Source organism: Lampetra planeri, chromosome 9, assembly GCF_965212315.1.
Source record: "Lampetra planeri chromosome 9, kcLamPlan1.2.h2, whole genome shotgun sequence".
Taxonomy (NCBI): domain Eukaryota; kingdom Metazoa; phylum Chordata; class Hyperoartia; order Petromyzontiformes; family Petromyzontidae; genus Lampetra; species Lampetra planeri.
In genome coordinates, this window is record NC_136115.1 from 15,594,113 (window position 1) to 15,614,831 (window position 20,719).

The 20,719-nt window shown below is 46.6% G+C and overlaps 2 protein-coding genes across 3 annotated transcripts in view; one reads left to right on the forward strand and one right to left on the reverse strand.

Annotated features, from left to right (window-relative positions):
* The window catches only part of CDH23 (cadherin related 23), a 264,190-nt gene that overhangs the window by 114,374 nt on the left and 129,097 nt on the right, over positions 1-20,719 (forward strand). Inside the window, exon 23 of the mRNA XM_078597759.1 lies at positions 1,091-1,280. Coding sequence (XP_078453885.1) covers positions 1,091-1,280 — 190 coding nt within the window. The remainder of the gene's footprint in view (positions 1-1,090; positions 1,281-20,719) is intronic.
* Positions 1,374-20,719, reverse strand: LOC144720735 (uncharacterized). Of its 2 annotated transcripts, XM_078597756.1 has the most exons (10): positions 19,909-20,719; positions 18,858-19,105; positions 5,411-5,540; positions 4,259-4,294; positions 4,136-4,171; positions 3,559-3,699; positions 2,875-2,905; positions 2,640-2,692; positions 2,470-2,508; positions 1,374-2,223 (listed from the first exon to the last, which is right to left on the reverse strand). In XM_078597756.1, the coding sequence occupies exons 1-10, from the start codon at positions 19,955-19,957 to the stop codon at positions 2,108-2,110; spliced, it is 879 nt and encodes a 292-aa protein (XP_078453882.1). In that variant the 5' UTR covers positions 19,958-20,719; the 3' UTR covers positions 1,374-2,107. The 2 variants fall into 2 exon arrangements, with proteins under 2 accessions (XP_078453882.1, XP_078453881.1); XM_078597755.1 differs by having other exon boundaries at positions 18,858-20,719.

A 20,719-nucleotide genomic window follows, 5' to 3' on the forward strand; every position in this document is an offset into this window, starting at 1 on the left:
GCGCCACCGCCGCTCGTCGCCACTCGCCGCCACTGCCCACATGCAGCAGAGGCACCGTCACAAGGGTCACACGAGGACGGGGGGAGGGGTGGTCTCTACCCTCCTGCAATCAGTTCCCCCAGGGCAACAGTGTTCCAGCGCGGTCGCTCAGCGGCTCGCAACGGAAAGGCCACAAGGTCTAAATCCCGGTCGGGGGGTTGGCTCGGTCCATCAACCCATTAGCGGTCGGTAAAATGTTACCACTGTGGCGCTACGGTGATTATTCAATGGGAAAACTCACTCCCACAACAGGAATGTGTAATTTCCATCGCTAGCTCAGGGCTATAATCGGGACACTGCCCTTAAACTCATTCCAGCAGAATATCATTGCCTTGACAAACTTACCAAGGCAACATATTACGGCCATTGCATGTGGACAAATGTAGTTGGGTTTAATATTCAGAAGAGAATACTTTTTATTGATTCAGGGCTTGGACATTCTCGCCAAGTCTCTGTAAAACCACTTAAACTGGATGCACATGTGGCTGATACTACATAAGTCTTCATTAGCTAATTATGTTTTTTTATTGCTTTGTTGACTGAATCAATGATGTGATCAGCCACTTTAATTGAACTTAAATCCATTTGCTAGTTCATTCGTCTATTTGACTATGAATTATCTCACACATTACATTTCCTCAGTGTATTGCTCAAAATCGAACACGATGCACAACACATAAAATGCGCCGTCGTGCTGGGCGGACAAAAAAAAACCCGGCGGCAGCAGGACGAGGGCCCCGTTTGTGCAGAGAAGGTGTCGTCTGCTCGCTATTGTTTACCTCACGTAAGCGGCGGCACCCGTAGGTTGCATGAGCCCTAATTAATGGGGTTTATCTGGACTGAATTAACCACGTCTGCCACAGGCGATAAGCAAAAATTATGGAAATGGCAGTTCTTTCTCCACGAACGGGGAACACAATGCCGCATCACTGGAAGTAAGAGCGGCGGTTTAATTAAGTGCCGCTGTTGACGAGGTGCCATGGGGAGGTGGCACGGCGGGGGGGGGGGGTACCCACGAGCGAACGTCACGGCACGACTGCTCTCGCCACAGGTGTCGGCGGCCGACCCGGACCTTAATGAGAACGGCACGCTCGTGTACGCCATCGATCCGCCGAACCCTTTCTACCGAATCAACACCGCGTCCGGAAAGATTCGCACCACGGGGCTACAGCTGGACCGCGAGGACCTCAACCCCATCTCCTACGCCTCCATGAGGAGCATAGTTGTCTCCGGCACCGACCGTACGTGCCCGATCCGTTACCGGAAACTCACTTGTTTGCTTGTGCATTTCTCATGTGTTTGTTCGAGCCAATGTAGTGACGATGATACGTGACGAAAATATATTACCGCTTTATTTACGAGATAAATGAGGCAAACAATGGCCCTTATCGACGGTACAGCAGGTTCAAATGCTAATTTTCTCCAGTGTTGTTAATTCTTTGGCAAAAAAAAAACCAGGGGAAGCAGCCAATACACATATTCATCAGAGCAGCGTTAACTGTTGTGCCAGCTCTGACAGGCAGAGAGGTAAAGTCCTTCACAAAATGAGTTTCCTTAAACCAGCATCCACCCCAACGGCAAAGCCAACCACGTGAGTGCCACTCTGTCGAGCGTTTTTTCTCTCGGAAAAAGCGTGTGCAGTTTCCTCAATGTCAAGCCACACAATCACGTAACCATGTTGTCGATACAGTTATTATATAGTGTCGGCAGTAAAACAGTAATATCATCAAGAATGTTCATAAAATAGACCTTCGAACATATTATACATGACAATTTTTAAGACAACCTTCATGCACTGTTACAAAACAACACGAGAATAATAACAACAATACATTAACAGTGGCAACAATGAAAACCATATGCCACAACCGTGTTGTATTTCCATACCAAAAAATATCGTGCAGTTACATTTTTCTGAGCCCCCAAATTGTGGGCCAACCACTTGAACTGCTCACTACACAGGAAAAACGCAGGGGGAAAGCACGGCACAACCCAAACAAATGATCCTGTGCCTAATTAATCCTGTGGGGTGATGACCTGCTTTTGCGAATCACAGCCAGATGCTATATCATTTGTTTAAATAGTTGCTAAGTGACGGTTTGCAAATGTGAGGTCCCATCACCTGGTAATCGTTTTTATCCACGTGCGCACTGCAACTTGACATCTCAACGTACTCGCTGCGATCTGCGGGCAAAGAAAGAAGGGCTTCAAATTAGTGTCTTTTTTTAAATTAAAATATTATTGCCACTGCAGTCCTTTAAATGTTTTTAGCTCACAATGCATGAAAGCTCACAATGGAACGGTAATATATACAGCACTTGATGAATTCTATGAGTAACAGGGCATAACTTGTGTTTTTTTACAAGTTTAACGTCACTTAAATGTAAAGGGCGTTATTTACAGGCGTGTTGCACGTTCGTAGGACCTTACCTTCCTTAGCGACAACGGCAAGGGTGGGCGCTTTAGGGCCTGCACAGAGCCGGCCACAATCACAAGAAAACATCAGTGGGAAGCACACATTTCCTCTATGACTATGACGCGTTTTACAAGTGTGATTTTAATGTGCGTACATTTGATTGAAATTACCATTGGCCATTTACCTTGAGGCTTATCGTACATGTTTTCTGGATGTTCCTTTTCTTTGTCACTCAAACTGAAGAATAGAACAAAATTCAACATTATTCACTTGTTATTTCATAAAAGCAATTTTTGATCATTTATGGGGGAAGTCCTCTTTGTGTTATTTCAGGACTGGAGTGGCGTGGGTGGGCTCTGGAGATGGATGGTGATTGATTGTGGCTTTTAGTCTCTTTGTTAGACTCTGATTGGACTCACTGTTCTGGCTGATCCACTGATGATTCTTCATCTGTTCAGAAAAACAAAATTATATTGCAACTGATGTCACGTGACAGAGTAAAAATGTCATTGTACACGTTGGTCTAGTCTCGAGGCATCCATGCTTTTGACGTGTTGTTTTGATTGCGTATTATGTGCAATTGTGTCCAGAGGCTAGCGTGATTTTCCATGATGGTGCGCTTAGCGCCGCATTAGAAGGCCGTTGGTTCTCGGTCAAGGGCACTCTATGGAAATGTGTCACGTCGGCCGCCTGGTCGGACACCTTGGGGTCTTTTTAGGAAATGTATTTTGGCTTCATGCAGCCACACAGTCGCACAACGTGCAGTTCACTTTACCCTACGAGCACCACAGTGGCTAAAGTAACAGAAAATCAAGCCAAACGTCTCTTCACGATCACATACATGTTTGTGCAACGATCAGCTCCATTAGCGGGCCTGAGATCAGGAGCCGAATTGAACCTGGCTGGAATTTGAGCTCACAATCTCACGGCTAGGAGCGAGCTGCTTAACACACTGATTATACCCTGACCTTAAGTGCTGCAAAAGGTGCCACCAAACCCACCAGGCCACTGACTGACATTTCCCTGACACAACCAAACCAAACGGCTCATTCCATAAAGACATCACAGGACGGGCCACACTGATAACGATGAAGGTGTTTTACCTTTTCGCAATGGCAGTTTCTTCATGACACAGCAGCACACACAGGGTAATGCTGCCACTGTCAGAAGCAGGCTGCCGCACAGCAACACAGTGGGCACAAGTGACTGCGTTTCATTGCCCGTGTTGTTCACTTGCACGATGCCTATCACATACAGGGTGGAGCACAAAGACATGGTGGTTATTCCGTAATAAATCATGATCGTCGATAAAACTGAATAAATACAGTGTATCTGGGTATTGGCCAAAACATTCCAATGATAAAATTACCTGCAAATTACTCAATCGGGGTTACACACAGCAACATCACTCCCCCGCTTTATACATTTGGCAGGCCCTCATGATGAAGAGTCTTGAGACTCAGCCAGGCTGTCCTGGGTAAATGAGCGTACATCTAAGCATGGTGCCGACGTGAGCGTGATGACTGTATGCCACGTGTCATGGATTTTTAAAAGGACGAGGTGCACGGAATCGGAATGAAAATATTCTTCTGTGACATTTACACTTACTAAGAAACATTTCAAGAAATTATTTAAGTGTATTTAACAAATTGAGCATTTCTAGATGTTAGACTAGCTTACTTGTTGAAGTTTCCACTGATGGCTGAATATTTCTATCTGTTGGTAGAAAAAATAATATTTCAGTTACACTTGGAAGAGAAACAGTGCAAAATGTTTATATATGAATTCATGAAAACGGCTTACTTTTTGTCACATTCCTTGGTTGCTGAAGGTTTCTACCTGTGACAGACAACCAAATGTTGATTAGCTTTTTAAAATACTATTTCCATAAATTTTGACTTAAAACTTTTCGTGACTGCAGGAATTCATATTCCTTGGTTCTTTCAGTAAAGTCAAGTCGAAAAAACAAAGAATACTAATTTTTTAAGCAATTTTTTTCTCCTGACGACGATTGCTTGTGTTGCGATCGAAACGTCGCAGTTTTTTAAAAAAAAATTTTTATTTGAACCTATCTTCGTGACTTTACCAAAAGACCCAAGAATATGAATGCCTGCAGTCACGAAAGCTTTAAGTCAAGATTTATACTATTTACATGTTTTAAAATGTATTATTAGTCTTTCACATGGTCACTCTTGACCTTTGAGAAGTGATCTGAAGATATCTTCCATAATTAGTTGTCACCAGAGTTTAAAATATTTTTTTAAAAATCGGATTTAGGAGTTTTGGATTATAGGGGACCTTTTCGGATTTTCAGATAGTTACATTAATAATAGGGGTTTTCCCCTTTTTTCTGGCAACAAAACTGAAACCTTTTTACAAGGAATCATATGTGCATTAACCACAATACTTGTGATCAAATGCAAAAAAAACACACTGATAATATATGCATTGTCCTTGAAACTGATTGGTCCACACCAGAGATGGCTTTCTATTGAGCCTCGTCTCAATTGGTGCTAGACCAGAGGAATAGTGCATTACTATTTGCGTTTTCGCAAATAGTAACCAATTGAGACAAGGCTCAAAAGAAAGCCATCTCTGGTGTGGACCAATCAGTTTAAAGGGCAATGCATATGTTATCAGTGTGTTTTTGTTTGCATTTTGACCACAAGTATTGTGGTTAATGCACACATGATTCCTTGTAAACAGGTTTCAGTTTTGTTGCGAGAAAAAAGGGGAAAACACCTATTATTACATTTTGGTACTGGCAAAGGAGGTCTAATGGAATAGTTACATTGTTATATTATATTATATAACGTGACGTTAACTAATGCTACATAAAAAACACGGTAGTGATGTCAAATTAGTGACGTGACTCCCAGTTCCAGATAGATCCGCAACAAAGAAGTTTTAAGATCGTATCTATATTTTTCAGATTAATCCCTCCACTTCACCCACCTCTACTCATCAGCACGACTTCTGCGCTGGCATTTTCCACAAATGTCCACATCGGCCCCAGGATTATCCAGCGCCAGGTCTCCACGAGACACATGTAATGCCCATACCACTCCCTTGTCACCTTCGGCACCTGTGACAGAGCAAAGACTTTCTATGTTTCTTACTCGATTTCATTTCATGATTGAGCCTCGTAATGCGCCGCCAAAGTTTCTGTTCGCTCTCGGGGAGAACAACTCAGTGCGGTAAGAAATCACGGACAAGCGAGAAGGCAGCCAGGTGGTGAGCTGTTGCTAATGTAGTGGGTTCGAATTAGGTGCACACACACACACAGCTTGGAGGCAACACTAGTTATTAAACGGTAAGTAATATAACACTGTACATGAGGTGGTGACCACCTTCCTCAACTCACTAACACTCTGGAACGCGACACAGACTGGACCAGGCAGGCAACGGCCTGCCTGGCCCAGGACGACGACCCATGATGTCTTCACTTCGGAGTACAGTACAACAGCCTCGCTCTGCGTTCACACCACGCTTATATCTCCTTTGGCGTGGCTGGCTCCGCCCCGGCGTGGCTGGCTCTCTTCAGGCCACGCCTCCCTTCCCAGGACACGCCTCACTTCCCCCACCTCTGGGAAGGTCCGGATCCCTCCACCACGTGACCCCCCAGGCACCCCCTTGGGGCCCCCAGCCTTCGTACAGGCCGACAGTAGTGACCATGCTATGTCACTACATCACCCCCCCCCTGTATAAACACACAGCCGTCCCCAGCTGTAACACAACTGTGAAACATCGAAAAGGTGTGCCTCCGAACCATCAACATCAATAAATGACCGGCGACCGATAAGAAACACAATCACGTAATATATACAGAATCGACGAGGGTAAAAGGGAACCGCATAGAAAACGGGGAATTAACAACAAATATACATGAAAACTGGCTAACCCACTTACGCTCAAGCACAGCCCCCCCCCGTGAGAATCACGCATGCACTGACATGTGAGTGTGGCCATTGGAATGACGGCGTAGGCAATGAGCAAGGAGTCTGAGAGGCATGTAGAGCAGCCAGTCTTCAACGAGTCCATGTGGCTGGGCCTGGGGAACCAGAAGTGGCCCAAAGGGCACGGCCCCTCCCCCCAGGAGTCAGAACAGGAGGAGCAGGAGTAGCTGACGCATGCTCCACTCCCCCCCCAGTCCATAGCCGGTCGGCATAACCGGCGACTCCAAGGTGCCAGGTAGATACTGCCTCCTGTGACGAGAACCAAACCCTCCTGAGGCATCACTCAACGAACACTCGCCTCCGCTCTTCGGACATGACAGTCACCCGTTAGCACCCCCCCGCCTTTCCGACGCCGCGTCACAACCAGTAGCACGCGTCGGCCATATCGGGGGGGGAATTTCCATGTTACCACCCCACCGCCTTTCCGACGCGGCGTCACAACCAGTAGCACGCGTCGGCCATATCGGGGGGATTTTAACCCAGTCTCTCTCCAAGACTCGCATCGCAGCATATAGCTGTACCGACCGAGCTGAGACCCAGTCTCTCTCCAAGACTCGCATCGCAGCATATAGCTGTACCGACCAAGCTGAGACGACCCAGTCTCTCTCCAAGACTCGCATCGCAGCATATAGCTGTACCGACCAAGCTGAGACGACCCATCATTCACTCACTGCACAACATGCCCCCTAACAACTGAGGGATACAGTCCCAACGTAACAGGACAACTCCACCTGAACCTTACAAATCTCCAGCCCACTGTTTCAACGCACCTCGGAGTGTCTCACTCTCCGGGCCATCAGGTCAAGCCATCAGACACAGCATGATGGGACCACACTCTCTGAGCCATGTGAGCGCACAGCCCACTAGGCTAGACAAGCCACGGAGTGTCTCGATCTCCGGGCTGTCAGGTCAAGCTGTCAGACACAGCATGACGGGACCACACTCTCTGAGCCATGTGAGCGCACAGCCCACTAGGCTAGACAAACCACGGAGTGTCTCGATCTCCGGGCTGTCAGGTCAAGCTGTCAGACACAGCATGATGGGACCACACTCTCTGAGCCATGTGAGCGCACAGCCCACTAGGCTAGACAAACCACGGAGTGTCTCGATCTCCGGGCTGTCAGGTCAAGCCGTCAGACACAGCATGACGGGACCACACTCTCTGAGCCATGTGAGCGCACAGCCCACTAGGCTAGACAAGCCACGGAGTGTCTCAATCTCCGGGCTGTCAGGTCAAGCCGTCAGACACAGCATGACGGGACCACAATGTTTGTGTTAGACACGCAACTCTCACTGGGCCATCCTGGTCAGGATCTGCGCCCCAAGATAAGTGACAGCCAGCACCACAATTCAAAATCCCTGGCAGCATGTCACCATCGCAATTTAACACCATCACAACACATACAATTTGAATTATGATCTCCCACAGAACTGATCCAATGCCAAACAGGTACGCACAATTTGTGACGATCCCGAATATTCAATGGACACAACAATACACCTCACATCCCGTATCCATACACATCATCTCCGAGACTCGCATTGCAGCATGCAGCTGTACCAACCGAGTGGAGAGAGCAACGCAATTTGACAGCAATTAACGGAAACGCACCCCCAATCGATGTAGAACACAAGGGGCATTCCCGCACAAAAGACATCATCTGTGCAACAACGGACAGGAGCCAACCAGTGAGGTTGAAACACACCGAACCTGTCATTTCAAAAACCCCTTCAACATTAACCATGGGACTCAGGCATTCGAATTTTGAGAGCAAAAAAACTATACACAAACCCCAAGAATCGCCGAATTGATTAATACAGTATATGCAGTATATGAAATTCGTACAGTCAATCATTTTGCGCAATGCTCCATCCAGTCCCCACATGGCAACACACACAATCAATACTCCAGACAATCCGTACATAGTAAATAATCACAAGCAAGTACTCAACAGTCCATACACTGTTAACAATTCCAAGCAAAGCTCCATACGGTCTGTACCTTGGCAACAATGACGATCAAAGTTTCTTACAGTTACACGTGACAATCACGAGCGAAACTCCATACAGTATACACAATAACAATGGCGATTTCGCAACAAAACGATGTAACAACACGAGTCATTAACACGCAACCTACAGGATATCAACAGAGCTCGGGACACCCGATAATGAATTAATCATTAACTACACCCAGAAGATACCGATCTCGACGCCGTAATTAACAACAACACTTGTTACAAGCAGAAACCCGCATGGTCGCCGCGTCAATTTATCACGCACACAACCGGACGAACACGCTCCGCAAACCAGCGAGTTAAAAAAAGCACACGCGATTGCAACCCGGCACACACAAGATGGGTGAAGATATTATTATTTTTCTTGGGGCCGGGTGCTTGTCATGTCACGACTCGCCTGGCAAACTGTGAATAGCGGAGGGCGGCAAGGTGGACCACTGGGACGGCCCGAAGAATCTTTCATGGTGAACACGGCCTGCTCTTGCGAACCCATCCACCTCTCGCGCTCGAGCAGAAGACTGGAACTCCCCCTCTGCAGGCGTTGATGTCGGCGGGAGCAGCATTTCGGCAGCAGGAGCGGCGTTTTGGCGGGAACCGCGACCCGAGCAGCCGCCGAGTTGGCGGGAGCTGCGTTTTGGCGGGAACCGCGACCCGAGCAGCCCTCGAGTTGGCGGGAGCGGCGTTTTGGCGGGAAACACACCCCGACCAGCCGCCGAGTTGGCGGGAGCGGCGTTTTGGCGGGAACCGCGCCCCGACCAGCCGCCGAAATGGCGGGCCCACCGCGTGGCCCGCATGCCCGGGCCTCCCCCGCCAGCCCCCGCAGCGACGATGGTGTCCTCTCCCCGCAGCTTCGTCGCTCCGTTCCCGATGGCGGGGAAGCAGCAGTGCGATGCCAGTCCCGCCGCTCCGCGTGCAGCGCCATCTCTCTCTCTCTTTCACCGGGGCTGCCATCCCCGGGGCTGTCCGAAGGATGGTCGTCACACCGTCCCCGTTGTACAAAGGCGTCCAGGTGAGTTTTATATTAGTTTTTCGTGTGCCCATTTTACTTCCCTAGGATAACACCTAGCAATATTTATTTTTCCACCTTCTGACGCCAAATGTAGTGGGTTCGAATTAGGTGCACACACACACACAGCTTGGAGGCAACACTATTTATTAAACGGTAAGTAATATAACACTGTACATGAGGTGGTGACCACCTTCCTCAACTCACTAACACTCTGGAACGCGACACAGACTGGACCAGGCAGGCAACGGCCTGCCTGGCCCAGGACGACGACCCATGATGTCTTCACTTCGGAGTACAGTACAACAGCCTCGCTCTGCGTTCACACCACGCTTATATCTCCTTTGGCGTGGCTGGCTCCGCCCCGGCGTGGCTGGCTCTCTTCAGGCCACGCGTCACTTCCCCCACCTCTGAGAAGGTCCGGATCCCTCCACCACGTGACCCCCCAGGCACCCCCTTGGGGCCCCCAGCCTTCGTACAGGCCGACAGTAGTGACCATTCTATGTCACTACACTAACAATACAAATAATATAACACTAATACATACAATTTATAAGACACACATATTATCACAAATGATATGCATATAGCCTGAGTAGGTGTGCCTTGAAACTAAACTATGTTGTATTTTACCAGGTAAGGCCCACTGAGCTATATTGCTCTTTATCAGAAGCGACATGGCCACAATGATAGCTCAATTAAGTGGCTTATCATGTGGAAATTTCGATTTAAAGCTTTCGTGACTGCAGGGATTCATCTTCTTGGTTCTTTCGGTAAAGTCGCGTAGAAGGGAAGTAATAAAATAAGAAAAATAAAACATAATAAAACAATTTTCACGACGTTTCGGCCACAACGCAAGCAGCCGTCCTCAGGTGAAAACCAGGTCTGTCAGGCGACAGCGTCTGAATGAAACAGCACATGTGCTTGGAGCATATATATAAGCTGGGTTGAAAGGGGGGAAAAGGGCGCCTTGACAAAAGAATATGCATATCAAGAGGCATTTAGCATATTTATGGGAAATGCAGGTATGTGATTAGTACTACTCATGCCTATTCAGCTGCCGCTATGTCGTCCAAATGTAAGGACAACTTGATTTCCAAATTCAACCGCCTCTCACACAAGAGACCTGACCCACACATTGTAAAGCTAGACGTTAACAAAGTCGTAATTAATCGCAGTAACAGTTCTATTTCTGAAGGTCTAAAATCCGTTTTAGCTAAAGGACTAAACTTTGCAGTCACACCTAGACACATACCAGTTAATGATATAATTGCTAGAGTAGATGTAGCTCTCAAGGGCCTGAGTCACATCGCTGCAGACGTAGCAAGATCTGAAATCTCTGCAATCCTCAAAAACGCTAAGATGCCAGCTAGCAACATCAGCAAAGATGAGCGTTTTGAATTAGCTCAATTAAAAAAGAGGGATGACATTGTCATCCTCTCAGCCGACAAATGCAATGCCACTGTCATAATGGACAAAATAGACTACAACAACAAAATTCAAGAACTACTCAACGATGGCAGCTATACAAAAATAAAAAGAGACCCCACCAATAACCTCGTCTCTAAAACCAACAAAATCATTTCTGCTTCAACCGCATTAATTGATCAGACCAAACAGTTCTCGTTGAAACCTTCTGCAGCCAGGCCGCCAAGATTATACGGCTTGCCAAAGATACATAAAGAAGATACACCTTTTCGTCCCATTGTCTCTACCATCAACTCCCCCACTTACAAACTGGCTCGTTTTTTGTCTGAAATCCTACGGCCTTTCACTGGAAAAACCACCTCTGCGGTATTAAACTCTACTGACCTGGTATCGACAATCAAGGGGATATCCCTGTCCCCAGACAACCTGCTTGTCAGTTTTGATGTGGTTTCCTTATTCACCAAAGTTCCTGTACCTGACACCATCGCAATCATTGAAGACTTGGTTCATCAAGGACTGAACGCTGGGGTACCCCCCCTGGTGAGACACTGCTTAACCAATACATACTTCACCTGGAATGGAACTTTCTACAAGCAAACTGAGGGCACCCCAATGGGCTCCCCCCTATCTCCGGTTGTAGCCAACGTGTTCATGGAGAAATTTGAGACTGACGCCATCCAGACTGCCACTCTACGCCCGACCTTATGGAAGAGGTACGTAGATGACACTTTTGTCATCTGGCCACATGGCCGGCCTGCTCTAGACCAATTTTTCGACCACATCAATTCCATACACCCAGCCATCAGATTCACCATGGAAGTCGAAAAAGATGGCAAGCTACCCTTTTTGGATGTCCGAATTAAATGGAGACCTGATGGTTCAATGAGCCACTCTGTCTACAGGAAAGCCACCCATACGGATGCTTACCTAAAACCGGATTCCCACCACCATCCATCCCAGAAGAATTCCCTCATCAAGACTCTATACCATAGAGCCCAATGCATATCCGACCAGGAACACATTGCCAGTGAACTCAAACACGTACGCCAAGCTCTTAAGGCTAATGGTTACTCCGACTACACAATCCGCAAAGCCATCACTCCAACCATCAAGAAGGATCCTGTTTGTCAGTTTTGATGTGGTTTCCTTATTCTGGGGTCACAAAAAAGATCTCCAAAATCCTGATAAAACACAAGATCCAGGTCTGATTCAACACAGTACATAAAATCCGTGATCTGGTCCCGTCTGTAAAAGATGTGGTTCCAGACATACAGTACCCTGGCGTCTACAAACTAAGTTGCCTCTGTGGTAGCAGTTACATTGGAGAAACCAAACGACATGTCTCGGACCGCATCCGTGAACATAAAGCAGACTTGAAACACGGTAGGACAAACACCTCAGCCGTGGCAGATCACTGTTACAATTCAGTGGGCTCACATGATATTGACTTCTCCAAGACAGCAAGCCATCTGGCTACCATGAGAGATTCGTTCATGAGGCGATCCACATATACAAACACAGAGACAATTTCAACCGAGAAGATGGATTCTGGCTTAGCAATCATTGGAAGGACGTAATAAACCATTTCGGATCCTAACTGATTGTGTTCACGTTTACGGTGACTTTCAGACCGCGTTCCACTCACTGGCATTGTATTCTCTGCAGGGAATGGATTCTTTGCTCCGCTGCAATTTTCCCCACACTACTCACCCATTGACATATTTCGTTGCTTCCTCTTAGTATCTTTCACACGACGGTCAATGGTACAGTGTATAATAACAAATAGTATAACATTTATATGCTTAATACAATGTACAAAGTAATATATAGTATCGTAATTGTATAGTCAATATACAGCAGTGTGATATACATTAGGGTGGGTAGAATAATACATAGTGAAATATTACAATGTATAAGGTAAAGGGTGGTTTATAGCAATACAGTATATAATTTAATGTTGGGTTTGTCTATGGCAGTATATAGTACGGTGTAGACTCGTGTGATGTAAGAGAATAAAGTTTAGATGGAAGCATATTATATATTTTTTACGACGTACAATTGTAATGTATTACTTACTGTTAGTAACTCAGCCTATTGTAGAGTATATTTAGAATAATGATGATACTATGTAGTTTATACTTTAGTTGTTTACGTGGTGGTTTTAGTTACTGCAGCTACATACTATTAACACTCCTTCCCTTTATTAATGCTACCCCTATCCCCTCCCTTTGATGCTGCTAATCCTGTATAATGCACGGGCATAAGTAGTACTATTCACATACCTGCATTTCCCATATCCCCTCCCTTTGATGTTGCTAGTCCTGCATAATGCACGGGCATGAGTAGTACTAATCACATACCTGCATTTGCCATAAATATGCTAAATGCCTCTTGATATGCATATTCTTTTGTCAAGGCGCCCTTTTCCCCCCTTCCAACCCAGCTTATATATATGCTCCAAGCACGTTTTCTGTTTCATTCAGACGCTGTCGCCTCGACAGACCTGGTTTTCACCTGAGGACGGCTGCTTGCGTTGTGGCCGAAACGTCGTAAGAATTGTTTTATTATGTTTTAGTTTTATTATTTTATTACTTCCCTTCTACGTGACTTTACCGAAAGAACCAAGAAGATGTAGAAATTTATAGCAGCCATTTACTCTAAACTCATGTTTCTAATTGTGGTCAGAAAAACGGGAGGATCCGTGGAAAAATCCACATGGCCACGGGAAAAACATGCAAACTCTAAATATACAGTCGTCAGGATCTGGATCAAACCCACCACCTCCTCCATACCAGATGAGGTAGTTAACGTCTCGCCACTATGGCGCCCCCCTTGAGCTGCTGCTTGAAGGTGGATGGTGTGTGAATGAAGGGAATGTGCGGTGGGAGCGAGAGTTCCAGACGACTGCCGGTGCAGCTACCGTGAAGCGCCGCTCAGCCAAGGACGGTGCTGGTTCTGGACATGGTGAGCGGATTATTAGACGTGCTCTGTAGGACGCGGCAGTTTGCCATGGTCAGTGGGGTGAGTAAGAAGGGTGAAGGTATGGCGGGAGACGTTAAAAGAGAGCTCGGTGCCACAGGGTAGCAGACATTGCGCTGTATCCTTGATTCTATGGGGAGTCGGTGCAACCATTTTTAGAGAAGCCATCTGAGCCAAGTGGCTGCGTTTCACGCCCAGGACAGCACGAGACAAGATTTGTTCGGAGCCGCTGTAGTTTGGCGAGACGTTCTTGAGATATCCGAGTAAGGAAGGCGTTGCAATAGAGATGAGCTCTGACAATGCTACAAGCCAGCGTGTTTACTGCGGCTATGGTCAACATTTGGCGGATGTGCCATGAGGCACCGAGATGATGGTTACATGTGCGCATTGTGTTTAGGACGTGGTTCAAGGTGACACCGAGGATTTTCAGATGATTTGAGAGACTGATGGTGGAGCCAGCAGTGAGTAGGTTGTGACGGAGCGACGCTATGGTGAGCCGCTGCTTGGTGCACGGAAAAATGTCTGCGGATTTTTCAGGGCTTAGTCGGAGGTAGTTTGACCAAAACTAGTGCTGTGATGTTGAGGTCTAATTTGGAAGGTTGAGTGGGCTCTGAGTGGAGGTTAGAGTGGAGTATAATTGAGTCTCATTGGCATAAGTGTGATCATTTATGTCATGACTATCGATGAGAGTGAAAAAAGTATAGGACTCAGGATGGATCCCTGAGGGACACCTTCAGTGGACGTGACGGCTGGGATTGAGGACTTGCCAACCTTGACGTAGGACCCTCTGTCAGAGAGGTATATGCGAGCCTCTTGAGAGTTGCACCACCGATGGCGAAATCAGATTATTGACGTTTAACCATAAAAACCCGTCGTTTAAAGGGTCAAAAGATGTGTCAAGGCCAACTAGGGTGGCGATGATGGAACTCAAGGCGGTCGAGGCTTTGATGTAATCAGTGATCTTTATGAGTGAAGTCTTGGTAAGTGTGCAGAATCTTCTGGGTAAGAGGCAGGTTTCCATTGTAGAGATGTAACTTGGCCCATGGTAAGTGGTGGAGGCAACTGACCAGATGAGCAACGTGAGAAACTACTATTGGAAAGTTCACCGGCGCAATGCTTAAAAGACGCTGGCTGTCTTTTTGGTTCTTTCGGTAAAGTCACGTCGAAGGGAAGTAATAAAATAATAAAAATAAAACATAATAAAATAATTCTCACGACGTTTCGGCCACAACGCAAGCAGCCGTCTTCAGGTGAAGACGCTGGCTGGTAGGAGATCCAAGGCAGAGGTTTTTTATTGTTGAACGTGGGATTAGGTCAATAACGTGTTGGGTTGTTAAAAATGGCAGCAGACTAGAATGAGGGGCAGAAGAAGGAATGGCCACGGGTTGATTACGACAGGCGGGAAGTGATGTCCTGATGGTGGTGGTGATGATGCTGGAGAATTGTATCTTTCGAAAAAAATCTAAAATTTAAGGGCGTGCGAAGAGTCGGCCAGGTGATCGTGCCAAGTTGCCTCATGGTTATGATGGAGAAGAGCATTTAGTGTAGAGCAGAGTTAAAGTGGGTGGTCAGCTGGGAAGTTTATGTGTTTGTTTATGTATGAAGCGTATGAGACCACGATGAGCTTGTTACTTGTCCTTCCCCCGCACCTTCGATGAGCATGGTTAGCTACGTACGGCGCGAAAGAAGTTCAACATGCATACGCGAGCTTGTTGATGGCTACAGGGGAGGCGACATGTGATGCAGTTTCGAGTCAGGAGGACAAGATGGATTCCAATCGGTGTCTGTTGCACTGTGATGCAACAGCTGCTGCAGAGAGTCACTGGTTGCAGCGACGGGGGAGCCGGCTGATATAAATGTGTCGGTGTTGTGTTTAAGGTGGAGGTCAAGTTGACTGCGCAGATTATGGCATCACATGATAGTGAAATGAAGGAGGGGGTGGAGGTTAGGAGCTTGCTGACCCGCCCATACTCGACATCTGTCAAAACGAGCTTCATAGCTCATCGGATTCCTCCAGTCTAAAAAATTCTGATTCTAAAATATTCTGAGCTACTTCAACGTGGTGTATTTTATCCGGACAAAAGTTGCGAGGGTGATTTTTCGGAGTGGTCGTCTGGCAGATAGTGCTCAGACAAATATGATGTGAACATCCGCGTAAGAGATTGGAAATGTTCCGAGTGATTTGAATTGATGTTTAGATTTGAGCTCAACTATTTGGTCCATGTATGTATGTTGAAGTTTTTTTTGCACCATACGAAGCCAACCATCTTAATCGGAAGTGCGGGGAAGTACAACAAACTAAACACAAAAGGCAGTTATTTTTGTGTTTAGTTTGTGCTGCCCACATCCTAACTTGACACACGAGTTGGTCCATCGTTGACCGTTCATAGATCGTCGGAGGAAAGGATGTCGCTAAGGCAGTGATCGAACTTGGCTTTAGGTGAGCCAGGGCAATTATAGATCCACAATCACTGCAGAGGACTTGGAGAACTGAATGTAGTTCAAAAGAACTCACAAACAAACACCTTGTGAAAGACCCAACGCAGAAGATCCCTGGTTTTGATTTTATACGACGCTCATAGTCCACCCTAAACCGCGGATACCTGATGCACAAATAGAAAATTAAAAACTCTCCAGCAGTGTGCAACTGTGGTCATCCAGAACAGGCCGTAGTACAACATATGACGCAATGCACGATCCAGAAATACGAAGGAGATATCACAGCAATACACTCCGCTGCTCATAAGGCTTGACCACCTAAATGTGAAATTATAGTTGTTGCTTTGCATCTACATGAGCAGCAATATGGAAGAAGACTACAAAGGAGGAGGTGTAGAAGGTTGGAAAGAATAGTCATACAATTATCCTGTATCCAAAAATGATCCAAAAGACCTGTATTATTGATAAATATATGTATATATATATCCGTTGCTGTCTTGTGGCAGGAAATAATTAATTAGAAAGAGGTGGGTCTGAGCGCCAGTGGACAACTTTTAAAAGCGAGACATATGTTGCGGATTATTGCTAAGCTGCTCTTTGGGATCCAGATGCACGCCGAGCATGCAGGATGTTAAAGCCAGATGGAGTGACATCTTACAGATGGTGGCAGTGTGTTCGGGCATGCACCACGTTTCAATGGGCCAAGCTCTGCCCAAGCTCACCGGATCAAGAGGTGGTTATACATATTGGAGGGAACTGGAGTACCACAGAGAAAATGCATGCGAACAGATTACAAGAGATGGAGATTAGTTCACACTTGCTGTACTGCATTCTAGCAAGCCAGGATATGGAGACCCCGATGCCCATGGGAAGGGAGTTTCACAATATGTGTCATCCCCCAACCCTTGCTTTCAGTGCTGGATTATAGACGTGCATAGCCACCATCTTTTGGCTCTTGATATTTTATTTATAGAAAGAAAGAAAACATTTTACCTGTAAAATCCCATCTTGTTTGCAAGGGTGTCCAGAGTGTCGAGTGATACATATTTAGCAAACGTGCAATGAAACCTATACTAATACATTCAAATCTACAACGTATGCAGCCTACGTTTATATACCACATTAAATACATTCATTCAGTGTCAAGGACGGGAGGACGACGGCCAGGGTTGCGCACATGAACATCCCACCGCAGTCACACGCATGATTAATGGGTGCACTTGGCCGTTTCACGTAGAATACTCTCGAGCCGTACCGTTTGCAGACATTTAAATACGTTAAGAATGGTGGCACATTTTAGTTTGTCTTGGATATGGTTCCACATTAAAGCAGCTCTGTGCCTGTCTGGGGTTTAACTCTAGGGACTCGCGTGTGTGTGTGTATTACACGGATGTGTGTGGTGTGTGGAGAGGTAGTGTAGTGGCCAGCACGCTGTGGTACAAACCCGGCAAAGACCCGAGTTCGATATCTGCTCACGGCCACCAAACACCAGTGACGATTATCTGAACTCGTCCTGGGCCTCCCATAGGTATCTGCTGTGTTGTGTAGTAAACATCAGCACTAGGGAGCGGACAGGCGTGGTGCTGGCCACCCACCCCGTCGTGTGCCATTCCGGCCTTCATAGGTGCTCGCGAACAGCACTTGCCTCAACAGTCTAGGGAGGATCTTTGTTTTTGGTTCTCGAAATGCATAGATGGTTTCCGTCGTCGTCGCTGCCTTTCACAGCTGGTGGAAACAGCGGCCATAGACAACAGCCGAGTTTCTCGTGGGATTCTGGTGTTGGCTTTGAGGGTTGATATATCGAATGCGCTTCTCACACGTGTGTGGTTTATGGTGCATCGTGGGGAGTGGTGGTGTAGTGGCTATCATGCTGTGCAACGAACCCGATGATCTTAGATTCCTTTATTCTTAGATTCCCGCTCACGGCCAACACCACCAGTGACGATTATCCGAACCGGTCCTGCGCCTCCCCTGAGGTCGACTCAGCCTCAAATGAGTACCTGGTGCGGTGTGTAAACATCGCTACTAGGGAGACATAGGTGGTCAGACATGGTGCTTGCCACCCACCCCCTCATGTGCCGTGCCGGCCTTCATTGGTGCTCGCTAACAGCACTTGCCCCAACAGTCTGTGTAGGCTACACGGGGGATCTTTGTCAAGAGCTTGTCAAGTGTGCTCAATAATTAAATATTGAAAGTGGCTCTGATAAATACAACGTGGGAGGGGGGAAGAGTGAACAAGAAATAACGTCTAAAGGTGAGGAATTGAAATTTTGAGTCGCCACATAATCGACATCTGCAGCTGAAGAAGCAGAAGTAGCCAACCTTGCCTTTTTATATGTTGCGGAAATAATAGTCCCCTTTCACGTTCTCACTGTAACTTTCACTTAAGCAGCATGTATATAATTTCTTAAAACTAGACCAAGATGAACGCAGCATCGTCATCCATTAACCTCAACGACGCACCTATGATGCTCCAGCAACAACAACAACAAAACATCTTGGCACGTGAAAAAAAAATAAACTCGTTCTGCATCGCAAATCGGTGATTGACAGTGACCACGAGTCTTGCCCCGTACCTTCAACACGAAGGTGTTGTCATCAGCGACGTACGTGTGCACGTTGGAGCACGTGCGGGTGTACTGGCTCCGCCACCAAACCACCGGGTGACACACGAGCACCTTGTCCCGGTCGGACTGCCTGGGCGAGCGGGTGTACCAGTTCACGGCCATGTGCTCGCTGCTCGGGGTCACTTTACAGCTCAGGGTTGCCTCCCCCGCCACCATGCTCACGTCCACCACCACTTGCAGAGCTCCACATTGCCAGGCTGAAACGATTTTGCAAACAAAATTGCGAAATTCATCCAAGCCTGGGCTTCGCCACTCACTGCTGCAGGCATCTTCAGCTCCTGTAGGTGCCCAGAGCAGCAGCAAAGAATGCCAAAAGAGTTGATAGAGAAAATGCACAATGCGCCGCCCTACCCGGACAGATGACCACACTTGGAATGCATGTGTCTGCGGAAACGTGCCTGTTAAATTTACAGCATCATATTTGGCTAAACTTTGTACACATCTACCTGGTGATACAATTGAGCACTTGATGCTGTTGTTTCCCATTAATCTGCCACGATCAGGGAAAAGATGCAGTGTGGCAGATGAGGCACTGTGTCTAAATAGCCATGAAACCAAAATATAGCGTTTATTAGGAACTGAACATCTTTTTAGTTATCCAAAGTCGACTAAATGTGATGCCCAAGAGAGCACACACTAGGAATTGTTTAGATGCAGAGTGGCTTAACAGTCTTGCATTATACACAGGCTGCACAAACAACCTCTGGACAAATATATTTAATAAAAAAAAGGGCAGAGTTAGCATTGCTGCTTTATTTGACAAAATAAGCAGTCCGCAACACATTTTACTTAGCGCTCGCAAAATCATCGCACTGTGGGGATATTAGGCCACCCGCAGTGATCACTGTCTTCTAACCAGGCGAAGGCCCATCGAGACGGGGCATCTCTCATTGCCGTGGGATGCCTTTGCAAACCACATTGCAAAGAGAAAAACATTTACCATCTCAAGTCAGCAAGTCCCATTTGTTCTCAACAAAATTAATATACGAATTTTTTTTACCTGCCAGGAGGCACAAAGACAGCAGTTGTGTATCAAGTCGCAGCCACATCCTTCTAGTTTCCTTCTTCTGCAAAGCTTCTGGCGACGCCACGTCCCTCACCAGTGTGAGCAAGCACAGCGGCCACAGATTGTGCAACTCTCATGACACTCGCTGGCGAGACGACAACGGCCCCTTCCTGGTTCACGTTTTATTTCAGCTGCGTTGATTGGGGAACTGAGCACAATAAAGTGGAATTTGAGCGAAAAGCGGTGTTATCCATTCCGGTACCCACATGATCGCATATTTTTAAGCGTAGGTGGTACAGCCCTGCAAATTGCTCACTCGTACCACTGCTGGCAGCAGGGCCTCCACTCGAGGGAGTTCTGGCGAGCCCCTCTTGGAGGGTATTGTTGGCCAACTATTCCACGAAATACTGTATCATGACAAGAATGCAACAAATGCATCAATAACACTGCCCTAAAAGGAAAACAAATATATAAGAAGCAATGATTCTTCATATCAGAGAATACTTTTAAATAGTGTGCATATCTTAGGTGAAATGTTATATCTTTAATCCTCATCGATCATTGGCAAACTGTCACTTCATGCTTTGAATTTGAGGTTTCTTCTGACTTGCATAACAGGCCCACCTTCAACGATATTACTTTTCACAGATCTTATTGAATGTGCATTGTATCTAATGAATCAAGGTTTGTCTTCTAAATGATGTTTAGTCTCAGTTTGATCTCACCTGGTCTGGACTTAAGTACCGTAATTTAATTATTTAAATAAAAACAATTACACTATGAGACCTCCTTTACCAGTGGCAAA

Excerpts from the sequence above, each read along its gene's own strand:
- LOC144720735 (XM_078597755.1), bottom strand. The coding sequence starts at position 19,394 with ATGGGAAACAACAGCATCAAGTGCTCAATTGTATCACCAGGTAGATGT. Across the intron at positions 5,541-18,857 it reads ACAACACCTTCGTGTTGAAG|GTGCCGAAGGTGACAAGGGA; the intron begins GTACGGGGCAAG and ends GCTCTGTCACAG. Across the intron at positions 2,509-2,639 it reads CATGTACGATAAGCCTCAAG|GCCCTAAAGCGCCCACCCTT; the intron begins GTAAATGGCCAA and ends GGCTCTGTGCAG.